This window comes from Ailuropoda melanoleuca, chromosome 15, assembly GCF_002007445.2.
Source record: "Ailuropoda melanoleuca isolate Jingjing chromosome 15, ASM200744v2, whole genome shotgun sequence".
Lineage (NCBI taxonomy): Eukaryota > Metazoa > Chordata > Mammalia > Carnivora > Ursidae > Ailuropoda > Ailuropoda melanoleuca.
In genome coordinates, this window is record NC_048232.1 from 53,218,934 (window position 1) to 53,233,008 (window position 14,075).

The 14,075-nt window shown below is 35.8% G+C and overlaps 1 protein-coding gene across 6 annotated transcripts in view; it reads left to right on the plus strand.

Annotated features, from left to right (window-relative positions):
• OTOGL (otogelin like) overlaps window positions 1-14,075 on the plus strand; it is a 127,732-nt gene that overhangs the window by 53,987 nt on the left and 59,670 nt on the right. For all 6 annotated transcript variants that reach the window (XM_034644027.1, XM_034644026.1, XM_034644029.1 and 3 more), the window contains exons 25-26: window positions 1,540-1,678; window positions 12,081-12,215. In XM_034644027.1, coding sequence (XP_034499918.1) covers window positions 1,540-1,678; window positions 12,081-12,215 — 274 coding nt within the window. The remainder of the gene's footprint in view (window positions 1-1,539; window positions 1,679-12,080; window positions 12,216-14,075) is intronic.

The window sequence follows — 14,075 nt, forward strand, 5'->3', positions numbered from 1 at the left end:
ATGAGATCCACTTATTTCACAAAATTTTTCCTAAGCAATTGTATTAGTTTCGATCATCTTGTAGTTACTTAATGTGACTGACTTTAGCAAAAAACAAATCAAGCCCAAGTAAATAAGATTTTAAAGGCATTCAGGAGTTGGTGGAGAGCTGTTACCTACAGGGGAATCATACCATTATTTGGGGGCATATTTGTTTAGCCTGGAAAAAAAAAACGGTGAAATGTGAAAACTTGAAAATTTAATAAGAAAAAATATCTCAAGTTTATAAGAAATTAATACATGCTCCAGTCCAAAGAGAAGATCACATTTAATACAAGGTCTTCTGTTTGTAAATAAGCCAAAACACTGCCATAAAACAAAATTGAAATATGATTTCTTTAGAATGTGGGGAAAAAAATTCCAAGCTCATGAACAATGTCACGTCTAGTATATTTAAACTGCTCCAAATACAGGAGACAGCATTATGGTTTTTGTTTTTTGTTTTTTGTTTTTTTGTTTTTTGTTTTTTTTGCTCCCATCAGGGCTATATTCAATTTTTTAATTCTGTCATCTGTTTTCAGGTGACCCAAGCACCATTTTTTAGGCTTGGTTGTGCTGTCTGATAATATATTTAAGCAAAGTGATAAATATAGGCCTAACTTGTCAGTGCAATAAATATTATTGAACCAATTGGCAATATGACAAAGGGCTCTTGGCTCAGCGAGTGTTCTTGAATACAAACCTTACAATGTCTTTACCACTCGAAAAACACTAATTAGCGCCAAATGTCTTNGCAATTGTATTAGTTTCGATCATCTTGTAGTTACTTAATGTGACTGACTTTAGCAAAAAACAAATCAAGCCCAAGTAAATAAGATTTTAAAGGCATTCAGGAGTTGGTGGAGAGCTGTTACCTACAGGGGAATCATACCATTATTTGGGGGCATATTTGTTTAGCCTGGAAAAAAAAAACGGTGAAATGTGAAAACTTGAAAATTTAATAAGAAAAAATATCTCAAGTTTATAAGAAATTAATACATGCTCCAGTCCAAAGAGAAGATCACATTTAATACAAGGTCTTCTGTTTGTAAATAAGCCAAAACACTGCCATAAAACAAAATTGAAATATGATTTCTTTAGAATGTGGGGAAAAAAATTCCAAGCTCATGAACAATGTCACGTCTAGTATATTTAAACTGCTCCAAATACAGGAGACAGCATTATGGTTTTTGTTTTTTGTTTTTTGTTTTTTTGTTTTTTGTTTTTTTTGCTCCCATCAGGGCTATATTCAATTTTTTAATTCTGTCATCTGTTTTCAGGTGACCCAAGCACCATTTTTTAGGCTTGGTTGTGCTGTCTGATAATATATTTAAGCAAAGTGATAAATATAGGCCTAACTTGTCAGTGCAATAAATATTATTGAACCAATTGGCAATATGACAAAGGGCTCTTGGCTCAGCGAGTGTTCTTGAATACAAACCTTACAATGTCTTTACCACTTGAAAAACACTAATTAGCGCCAAATGTCTTAGATAGATAACTAGTGTTATTTTTGGCTAGTGTTTGTCGACGAGGGATGTTCAATTGCACCTACTACCCATGCCCAGCTGTGTGTACAATATATGGGGACCGGCATTATAATTCTTTTGACGGATTGGAATATGACTATGTCAGTGATTGCCAGGTATTTTTGATAAAGGTATGTCATGATTCAGTATTTTTATTTGCACTTGTCTAAAGGCTTAATGTAAGAAACAATAGGCTGATACGTAATCTATCAAATCCACGTGTCATTAACAAAACGTACAAAGGTTATAGCAATTGTAAACATTTCATTGACTCATTCTTAAGTTTTATTACTTACAGGTGATGGGCTAATTCTTAAAGTGTCTATGCTTCTGTTTTCTAATTTGTAAAATGGGGATAATCATTGTACCTGTCTCCTGGGGTAGTCTTTAGGATTAAATGAGATAAGAATGTGTAAAGCTCTTAGATAGTGCTTGATGTAGAGTAAGTGAGTTAGTTTGGTGAATACAAATACAAGACATTAAACCATGAGTTGGGCAATATGTGTTATTTATGGTTATAGCAATAAAGAGTCATTATTCTTAATTCTAGACGGGTTATCTTGATGATATACTGCAGTCAACCCTGGGCTTAGTATACCTAACAAAATCCTTAAAATTTCTCATATGTTTAATGCATTTGGGTTTTCTTTATACCTAAATTTTATTTAGACATCATTGATCCCAAAATTAAATTTCTAAATGTAAAATGTGGGGCGCCTGGGTGGCGCAGCAGTTAAGCGTCTGCCTTCGGCTCAGGGCGTGATCCCGGCGTTCTGGGATGGAGCCCCACATCAGGCTCCTCCGCTGGGAGCCTGCCTCTTCCTCTCCCACTCCGCCTGCTTGTGTTCCCTCTCTCGCTGGCTGTCTCTATCTCTGTCGAATAAATAAATAAAATCTTTAAAAAAGAAATAAATGTAAAATGTAAGCTTCAGAAAAATGTAGTATGAGAATAAACAAAATAACATCTTTTCTTCCAGCAAGGTAACCTGTGATTATCTTGAATGCATGTCTTATTTCTGGGTAAGGCTTTTATGTTATTAGAGGTGTGTATGTGTTCCTGTTCTTTTAAGCATATATCAACAAAGTAGACACGTTCCTATTTTGTATTAGTTCTATTAAATAAAAAACAAATNTTAATTCTGTCATCTGTTTTCAGGTGACCCAAGCACCATTTTTTAGGCTTGGTTGTGCTGTCTGATAATATATTTAAGCAAAGTGATAAATATAGGCCTAACTTGTCAGTGCAATAAATATTATTGAACCAATTGGCAATATGACAAAGGGCTCTTGGCTCAGCGAGTGTTCTTGAATACAAACCTTACAATGTCTTTACCACTTGAAAAACACTAATTAGCGCCAAATGTCTTAGATAACTAGTGTTATTTTTGGCTAGTGTTTGTCGACGAGGGATGTTCAATTGCACCTACTACCCATGCCCAGCTGTGTGTACAATATATGGGGACCGGCATTATAATTCTTTTGACGGATTGGAATATGACTATGTCAGTGATTGCCAGGTATTTTTGATAAAGGTATGTCATGATTCAGTATTTTTATTTGCACTTGTCTAAAGGCTTAATGTAAGAAACAATAGGCTGATACGTAATCTATCAAATCCACGTGTCATTAACAAAACGTACAAAGGTTATAGCAATTGTAAACATTTCATTGACTCATTCTTAAGTTTTATTACTTACAGGTGATGGGCTAATTCTTAAAGTGTCTATGCTTCTGTTTTCTAATTTGTAAAATGGGGATAATCATTGTACCTGTCTCCTGGGGTAGTCTTTAGGATTAAATGAGATAAGAATGTGTAAAGCTCTTAGATAGTGCTTGATGTAGAGTAAGTGAGTTAGTTTGGTGAATACAAATACAAGACATTAAACCATGAGTTGGGCAATATGTGTTATTTATGGTTATAGCAATAAAGAGACATTATTCTTAATTCTAGACGGGTTATCTTGATGATATACTGCAGTCAACCCTGGGCTTAGTATACCTAACAAAATCCTTAAAATTTCTCATATGTTTAATGCATTTGGGTTTTCTTTATACCTAAATTTTATTTAGACATCATTGATCCCAAAATTAAATTTCTAAATGTAAAATGTGGGGCGCCTGGGTGGCGCAGCAGTTAAGCGTCTGCCTTCGGCTCAGGGCGTGATCCCGGCGTTCTGGGATGGAGCCCCACATCAGGCTCCTCCGCTGGGAGCCTGCCTCTTCCTCCTCCCACTCCGCCTGCTTGTGTTCCCTCTCTCGCTGGCTGTCTCTATCTCTGTCGAATAAATAAATAAAATCTTTAAAAAAGAAATAAATGTAAAATGTAAGCTTCAGAAAAATGTAGTATGAGAATAAACAAAATAACATCTTTTCTTCCAGCAAGGTAACCTGTGATTATCTTGAATGCATGTCTTATTTCTGGGTAAGGCTTTTATGTTATTAGAGGTGTGTATGTGTTCCTGTTCTTTTAAGCATATATCAACAAAGTAGACACATTCCTATTTTGTATTAGTTCTATTAAATAAAAAACAAACGGTGAAATCCATTGTGTTCCAGACTTAAACAACTCCTGTTTATGATTTAAACCACTGAATTTCCCATTTGGTACTATTCTCAGCCTCCATTATGAACAACTTTAAGTTTCTTAAAGAATAAATCCAAATTTGTCCAAGAAAATTCTGAAGTTGAGAAGATTGGGATCATGCCTTACATTTCTTTTTCCTCCCCCAAGTCATTTTGCAAAATGTTGAGCGCTTGGTGAACTCTTACTAACTACTTATTTGAGCTGTATGGTCTGTCTGGCTTTTCCTTAACCCCTCATTTGTCTTCACAGTAGAGAAATCATAGTATTTACCAGCCTATTTTAAAACAGTGATTGTGCAGAAAGCATTTCGAGTAGAATATTTGTCTCAACTCTGATTCTCGGTAAAATGAAAGTATGTGCTTGTATTTGATGCTGAATGATGATAGCAGCCTTTTAAAAAATTATTTATTTATTTACTTATTTACTGGTCCTTCACTATAACAGTATCATTCCACTTAGCAGGCAAGAGCCATTAAAGCTTGGCTTTTAGGCTTTTAAAACCTGACTTCAGTCATCACTTTAATTTGCTACTATATCCTTCTGTTAAAAGTCAATATCTCATGTTCAATTTCAAATTTTAATAACATATGCCCATCTGTGTATGAGAAGACATGTCACAGGAAATATTCTTACAATCTTTTAGTAAGCAATGGAATTTAGATCCCAAATTTAGTATCTGGATTAAGATCTGTCATTAGGGTTCATGTAGTAAGATTAAGATATGGAGACTATTAGAAGTCTAAATGTTCAAGTTCTAGAATTATAAATTGTATGTGTCTTTTTTTTTCTTCTGCCAAAGCAGAAGTATTCTTCCTGTACTTTAACAATGTTCTTTAAAATAGAAAGTGTTTACAAAAGATAGACTTCAGAATGTAACTTTCACGAATTTCAATTTGATAATTAAAGAGAAGAAAAACTACTATTAAAAATTAATTGGAATTATACTGGAGAATTATTTACTATATTGTAATGGACATTTTTACAAAAATTAGTAAAACCAGTACCAGACCCCAAAGTAATTAGGATAGTTTGATCAACACTTACTTGATAAACCAAGAAATACTCTATTTGACCATGGAGCAGATAATTATTTCATATCAAAGATGGATTAGTGATTAACAATACAACCTAATTTTCATGGTTTTGAAATCTTTTCATGTCAGATAGTAAATTTCGTAATGCTTGGTTTTTTTTCCTGCTTCAGTTTTTTTTTTTAGTAATTTTGTTTGGTTTGGTTTGGTTTTGGTTTTGATTTCTTTGCTTACTCCACATGCCTAGCTCTCTCATAGCAGAACCTTCCCTTTTGAGGAAAGAATCAGCGTTTCCTTTGGGAAGGATAGAATTGCTGCCAGCCCATTCATTTACTTACTCTTTTTTCAGTGACAGGAATAATTTCTGTGAAGTACGGATTTAATTCTTTCTTCCTTGTCAAACAGCTCTCTTTCCTCCTGCCTGTATTACAAATTCTAGGTTTTATTTTTGTTATTTGTAACACATTTTAATCTGGTGGAACTAATTTATTTCCTTGGGCCTTACACTGGATCTAGTACCTTTATCCATAAACATGTCTCTTCATCTGCCAATTGGACTTCTAAAAGTTAATACTTATTTACCTTTATTTTATAAGTCACTTGACCCTCACATTGAAAGAGATATGAAAGTCTCCCCCCCCTTTTTTTTTCATCTCCGGATTGTGGAGTTTTCAACGTAATCTAGTTTTAGATACAAAGTAATTACTCACCATACATTTGTCAAAGCTTGTCAAACTTTAAAAATTCAGGTTCTCTGATATTTTATTCATTTTGGAGGCTGTTTACCCTTTACTGTAAATAGCATATGGAATAGATAGCATGTTGTTTTTTAAGTGGGTTGAAGCAAATTTAAGACAGAGGTATAATTGTATATCCAGAGGTAAGACTTGTTTAATAGTAAAAAGACATGAGAAACCAAATGACCTCTTGACCAGGCTGTAAACTCAAAGAGAAAGAGAGAACATTGGATGTCTTCAGCAAAAATAGGAAATACAACACTCCAACTACCCAGATTCAGAGCTAAACTCTACTTCTATCAATCTATGACAAGCCCCAGTCACTGCTTGATTTCTTCCTATAATTTGTTTCAGAGTAGGTTTTCAACATCCTCTTCAGGTCAGATCTCAAATGTTTAGCGCTCTCCTTAAGCCTCTGAAAACCCTTCTAATTTAATCACTCTCCATCATTTGTCCCATTAATGTTTCTGGTACGTCTTCTATGTGTCAGGCCCTACGCTGAGAAGTACAAGTATGATGACAAGCAAAAATAGAGATGGGTTTTGCCTCTGAACCTGAGACTGGGGTGTGGTGAGGGGGGGGTTAGTTAATAACCACCTAATCACAAAACTCATAAAATTTCAACTGAAAAAGTCAGTGATGACCTGAATGCAAAATCGAATTAAACTTTTAGAAGTTTGTCTTCTTTTTTCCTTTGATGTAAATTGTGCTTTGTGATTCTACTGCTTCTGATGGTCCCTTTTCTCTGATCACCCCTCAATATTCTCCGTGGCTCCTTTCTTCAAGAATTTCTTAAGACACTAGGGCTCACCAGTTCCATATTACCATGTCTGTTTCCTCCTCAAAACTCTAATTAAGCAACGAACTGAGATCCTAAAAACATTAGAGAGTTGATATATAAGTATTTCTTTAAAAATGATAAATATACTACCTTTCACTTACTTTCACTTCCTCTGGCCATCCTAACGGTGACTGGAAAAGTATTCCCTATTACAAAAATCTTTTGATGATTTTGATTGACTTCCTGTTTAGCAAACTGATTGTCTCCGATCTTTATTTCCAGTTTAGTCCCATAGAAGAAAAACTACTCTAAAGGGACCTTAAAGTTACAGACTTAGGAGATAGGCAGCCAATTTAAAATTTTCTCCAACTAATAATCATTTGCATGTATTTACCATCTTTAAGTCAATCATTTTTATTCCCTGAAATGAATTTCTTAGTGTGGTTTGTCTTCCAGGTGCAGGTTTTATTTGTGACAACCATGCTGAGGACCAAGGGGTCAGAGGCAGAAAGACAATACCTTAGACCTTTATTCATAGTTAGGATAATAACTTGTCTATATTATGGTGAATATTTTCAACCCGATCAGTTTTTTATAGTTTCCTAAACATTTTTATATCAGGAAAATCAGAAACATTTATAATCAAATTAAACTATATGATAAAAATATAAAGAAAATTCCCCTTTACCTCTGATACATTAATATTGCCAAAGCTAAATGGAAGTGAAAAATATATTAATTTTATTTCATTTTTAAAATTATATGAGCAAAATTTTATGGACAGCTCCGGTGTATTTTTTAAACTATTTCAGTAGAAAGGTGAAAATCTTGGAGTTTATGGAATTAATTCTGTATCTTTTTATTTTTTTATTTTTTTGGAGAGAGAGAGCGAGAGCAAGTGAGGCTGGGGGGAAGGGTAGAAGGAGAAGGAGAGAGAATCTTAAGCAGACTCCATGCCCAGTGCAGAGCCCCATTCAGGGCTTGATCTCACGACCCTGAGATCATGCACTGAGCAAATATCAAGAGTTGTATGCTTAACTGACTGAGCCACCCAGGTGTCCCTGTCAGTGTCTTTTCAAAAAATTAGTGTTTAATTAATTTTCTGCTTCATCCATATAAGCTAAGTCTTAAATATTGTATCCTTGTTGGAAATTTCAGGAAAGATGATTGTGATATTTTGTCCATAAGACTGATTTCCATTATTAATCTTAGATGTTAAGGTTCAGTATTTACTTTGCATTGTAATAGTTTACCTACTTAAATGATACACCCTATATATTAAAACCTTCTAAAGCACTCAGTACCACAAGAATAGCATAGGTTTTCCAGTAATTATTTTTGTATCTTTCTCTCTTTTTCTTTTCTTTTTTTCTTTTTCTTTTTTTTCTTTTTCTTTCTTTCTTTCTTTCTTTCTTTCTTTCTTTCTTTCTTTCTTTCTTTCTCTTTAATTTTATACTCTATGCTAGGATGTGTTAAGGGTACAATTACTAAGACATTAGCTTTACCCTCAATTGTTATATGTTTGGGGGAGTCATTAATAAACAAGAAGATAACAGGCTGGGATAAATGAAAGCCCTCTTGCGGAATTGTAACTAATTTTGACTAGAGAAAGAGCAAGCAGGAAAGTTTCATGGAAGAGGGAGGAATTGGTACTAGAGTATTTCACCCCATTATAACCCACTTCTTTTTCAGTGTATTTTCAGATAGATTTCCTTGGTAATGAAACACCTCAGAGTGGTTTTCTTCTCATGGCATCTGGTTAAGTGCCTTCTATTTCAGGGAGCCAGCAGCAGGGGGTCCTGTGGTAATCTCCATGCAAAACCCTAAGAGAAATACCATCCCAAGGAAATCTTTGACCAAAACTATACACCTCACAAAGATGACACCTGAAGGATAGTTTTGCCTCCAAGGCAGCAGGAGTTCATCGATGCTCTGTTGTGATTCATGCAACTGGGACGATCTCTGTGCGACTGCTCTATTCTCTTCTTTCTCAGGCTTGCTTGTATAACTCTTATTTTCTGTATCTTTTATCTTTGCATCAGTTCAATCACTGTTTCTGCTTCCTTATATTTTAAGCTTGCTCTCATCTGTTCAGCACCCCTCTACCTTCTATCTTCTTTCTGTCTAATCACTCTCAAATCTTACACCAAAAAAACTTAAAAAAAAAAACCCATCATTTTCTGGATCAAGCATGAGAGATAATCTAACAGACTAGAGTTGTCTCTTTTCATGTTTGCATTAAACTCTGTTGGCCCGAGTTGGCACCATGACCATATCAGGTCTAGCTCAGTGGCTTGGCTGCGTCCCGGCCACCGTTGGGAGGGTGGCGGGATCACCCCTCCTGTGTCATTGTGTGAGGAAAATGAGTTCTCAAGGAGAAATCTGAACTCATCAAACAATCTCAAGAAGCCACAGTTACCAGAAGGTCATTTTGATGCACCAGAAGATTCTAATTTAGAGAAAGTACCATTGACAAAATTCCAGATTATGTTAATCCTGTTAACCAAAGAAAAAGGTGGACCCAGGGACCCAGAACCTACCCAAAATGGAGCTTGGAAATGAAAAGGATGCCGTATTGATTTTTAAGCCACATATTATTAACTTCATGACAAGTTTCATGACAGCTATCAAATATAGAGATAAAATTTGGTGGCATGAAAACATTTATGGTCTTTATATCCACCAAACATTAATGAAAAAACCTGAAGACTTCCAAAAACTGATGTAGCAGCAATGGAAATGCATCATTCAGATCTCCTCTTATGGGAAGCAGAGTTGACAGAGAACCCCACCTGTTGCCCCATGGGATCCCCCACTGTGTTCCTTCTGAAGCCATACTTCCCCCCAGCTGTTATTAGCCAATGAATGAGTATGCTGGGGCTGCAGTAAGTGAGTATGCTGGCCCACTTCCCTGGTGGGTGACTTTGGCTCAAGGACTCCCCATAAGCCTCCCCAGAATTTTCTTGGTACTGTGCTGCTGTTAGAGACTCTTCCTACCCAGTCCTCCTTTTTTCCTCTTTCCCCCTCACAGGTGTCAGACTCTGCCTACTTTGCCCCTTTATAATTCAAAACGTCTCCCCAATAAATCTTTTTCACATTTAAAAAAACAGAACAGAACTCTGTTGGCCCATTGGTGAATGTACTGCTTTGGGACATAAAACATGGCTTCCTGAGGCTACTGTATTAGCAGGAACTTTGTGTGGGATACTTACCCTTAAGGGGTAGGGGCTATGACAGGTGCTTAGATTGACTGACATTTGAGTAAAATAATATTCTGCCTTGAGAGGTGTTGACATTTTGTTTTGCAATCACTTGGGAGAATATTTTCTATAAATGTTTGCAGTACCTCAGAATAAAGGGTTTGAGGAATCCATGTGGTACACTGATGTTGACCTTTTCTCTCTAGCTTTATAATCATTACTTATTATGTTGCTTAGCAACTCTGTACCACTATCTCCAAACCTAATATTAACTTGAAATACATTAGAAATGAAAATTATAGAAATATGACTCTTTGGAATTGATATTGTTTCAAATTACTGTCAGCAATAACATGATATTACAAGGCAGACTATACAATATAGAATATTTCATGGCATTTCTGAGTTTAATATAAAAAATAATCTAACATTGAGGAACTTTAATTAATAATAATTGAAATATAATAACAATAGAAAGCCTTTCAGCTGGCTTCTCACATCCTTTAATCTAAATGACTTTCCTCAAGAGGAAGAACAAAACAAAACCCTGAATTACATATTTTTTTCTTCTTTGAAAATCGTTCGTAAAGGCAGAAAATGTGGCATGATGTTTTTGAGAAGTACAATGCCATAATCATGTTAACGACATTTATTATTCTCCTTTTCAAAATTTGGGCTATGCTTTGCAAAAGGATTGTTTAAGAAGAAGCAAACGCTTTCAGTTCCTATGAAAGAAGGAAGGAAAAATGGGTCACAGAAGGACACATTAATTACTTTGCCAACACCATTCATTGAAAACCTATCCTCTTGGCACTATGCTATGGTAATTACTTAAAAGACAGGAAGAATTTGGCCAAACCAAAAGAAATATTGAGTGAGTGTTCATATTACTGGTGATATGAAAAACTAAGTGTAGAGAATTTATAAGACCTGTATGATTTCCAGATATTTAAAGACTTTTTCACTTTGAAAATAAACACTGACCCATGTATCTAAAAATGAGAAGAATTCATGAAATGTGTGCGGGCCTTTGAAAATTGGACATCGAGTTCAAAGAGAAATGCCACGTTCTTTCTGGTGAAAGCCCCACCTTTCACAAGTTAGTGAGAGCCCTCTTAGAGCGGCGTGGCTTTTAACTTTTGGAGGGATAAGGATCACTTTAAAATCTGATGAAAACCATGGCCTTTCTTCTTAGAAAAATACAGATCATCAAAAACAACATTTTACAATGAATTTCCAAGGTCTCTAGAGCCACAGAAACCCAGCCGGGAAACTGATACCAAAAAAGAAACCCTGATTCTAGAGAATGTATTCTTAGTGGATGCAGTTGGGAGTGGCTGAAGGATGGTGGAGGTGAGGTGGGAAGTGAGGGGGTCCAGGTGAGAGTGTACAGGGTTAAATAACATTCTCCAAAACAAAGAACTCCCTTCAACTTACAATTGACTTTTCTCCTCAATCATTGCTAGACCCTTCCTAATTTCTCTACAAGTGGTGTAACAACAACAACAACAACAACAACAACATTAGGATTTTGAACTCTGGCTCTGCTCTTACTTAACTAAGTGACCTTGGACAATCAGTTAATCCTACTTCACTTCACTTCCTGATTTGTCAAGTGGAGATAATACTTAATTTAAAAATTATCTTAAGAATTAAATATCATATGTAATGTTCAAAGGAAGCCCTCAAATAATACGCATTATTCTATTTACTAACACTACCAAAGTTTTGTATCTATTTCAATTTTAACCTGTAGGCAGATAATTGTTTAGCCAGAAAACTTTTAAAAAATATAACAAAAGATGTTGCCTAAAATGAAATATTTCTTTTAAAATTCCTCTAAGTGACATTGGGTATTTGTTGAAAAGAAACACGTTGATAAATTGGAGCTATAACAATAAAATAGAAAAAAAGAAGTTTTATTAGAACAAAATTTTAACAGAAGATATTGAAGATAAATGTTTAAATACTGAACTATTTTGGTATATTTTTATAAATTTTCTACATTATTAGATCAAAATGATTTTTATTTTAGAGATAAGCTGTATTTTCTTTTATTTAATTTTTTGAGATAAGCTGTATTTTAATTTCAATACAATCCATTGTTAATTGTAGTCTTCTTTAAGGTTTATTCATAAAAAATAGCCAAAAATTACAGATAGTATACACTTGTATTAATGCGTTATTTTTGACATTTCAGAGTGCAGATGATTCAGATATATCTGTCATTGCCCAGAACAAGAAATGCTTTGACAACGATATTGTTTGTTCCAAAAGTGTTTTGATTTCAGTTGGGGACACAGAAGTTTACCTGAATGATACTCCTTACAAACAGGTTAGTAAATTATTTCTTTTAGGATCATTGTAACTTGTCCTGAAAATACTGAAAACAAAATAGAAACAATTCAGGGTACTTTTTCCGCAAGTGGTTACTAAATTTAGATTTTCTTTGTTGTTTTATGTGGCTTCAGTAAATCATACGTGACTTTTCTCTTTTGTTTATTTATTTTTTTAAAAGATTTTATTTATTTGAGAGAGAGAGAGAGTGCAAGCCGGAGAAGGAGCAGCAGTGGAGAGGGGGGAGGAGCAGAGGGAGAGGGGGAAGCAGACTCCCCGCTGAGCAGGGAGCCCTAAGCAGGAGTCCATCCTAAGGACCTGGGGTGGTGACTTGAGCTGAAGGCAGATGCTTAACCGACAGAGCGCCCCAGGCGCCCCGGTCTCCTTTCCACTTCTCCATATTCCAATTCTTTCCTCTTTTCTTCAAACCCGTGGTCACCATTCTGACCCTAGTAGCCATCACCAGTTATCTGGAGGACTCAGCACCATCTTTCACACTAGAAGCCTAGCTTCCCGAATTGGTTCCTCTCCCCTTACCCTGCCATACTGCAACCATGGCGGTTTTTTTTCTAAAACGGGGATCTAATCTCCCATCAGTCTAGTGCTTCAAACTTTCAGATGACTTCCCAGTTCCCTGATAAGGCCTTACCAGTCTGACCATCGTCACCTCTCCTGCCTCATATCTCCTCACTTTCTGCTTCGAGCCCATGATCCGGAAGTCTGAGCTTTCATTAGTTCTTCAGATGGTGTATTCTTCTCACCTCTGTTTCTTTATGAATATCATTGCTCCTACCTGGATATGCCTTTTCTTTAACTTATTCTTCTGTGATAGGTCTCATCTTATCTCCTTCAGGAGATCCTCTTCATACCTTCAAGCACCCTGTTGGGACACATAGCACACGTTAGTGAAATTACTTGTGCGGTTGTCTGTCTTCTGTCCATTTGTCTACGAGTTCTGTGAAAAGTGGGACCACTGTCTCCCTTATTTATTCCTGTATTCTTGGAGCCTGCCCAATTTGAGAGAATGAATACATCTTATTCATTCATTCATTCATTCATTCATTCGTCTACTGTCTACCAAAATCTGTGTTAGTTATTGGGACTAAAACAGTGAAAAGACACTGTGCTTGCCTTTAAAGAATTATGCTCGGGGAGGGAGACATTCAAATAAACAAGAATGTGCCGTGGACTGTGCTATAGCAGGAGTGCATATAGGACAGTGTGGGAATCCCTGAGAAGAAGCCAACCTTGGATGTTTAGGTAGTTGTTAAGGGTGAAAACTTTGGAGTCAGTCAGTACTCACCTAGAACCCTTGTTCTATCACTTGCTGGTTGTGTCACTTTGGGCAAGTTTCCTTCACCTCTTCAAGCTGCAGCTTTCCTGATTGCAAATTTGGGATGATTATAGAATCTACTTCTTAGGTTCATGGGAGGATTAAATGAGATAATGGATTTCAAGAAATGACTTTCTCCTCTCCTTTACCTTCCTTATATTTTCAAGGCTCAGAAGATATGCTTTGGATTAAATGATTTGAACTGTGTCTTAAAGGATGAGTAGGTATTAGCCAGGTAAAGAGAGAGAGTAGAAAGGCAATTAATACAGAAGAATGGTCATGTTGAAAGGAACCTAGTTGAAAGATAAAATGGCTTGTTTGGAGAACTGCAAGTGATTGATTTTGGTTGAAGTATATGGAGATAGTGGAGGGAGGGTGTGGCAAAGAGATTCAGGGAGGAGTATCCAGACCGACTTTAAAGCAGGGGGCATGGGAACAAGGGCAGTAGACAGAAGGCTGGTTTCAGACCATGGAAGCTCTTCAATGGTGTAAGATATTTGAACTTATTTTACAAGTAAGAAATTT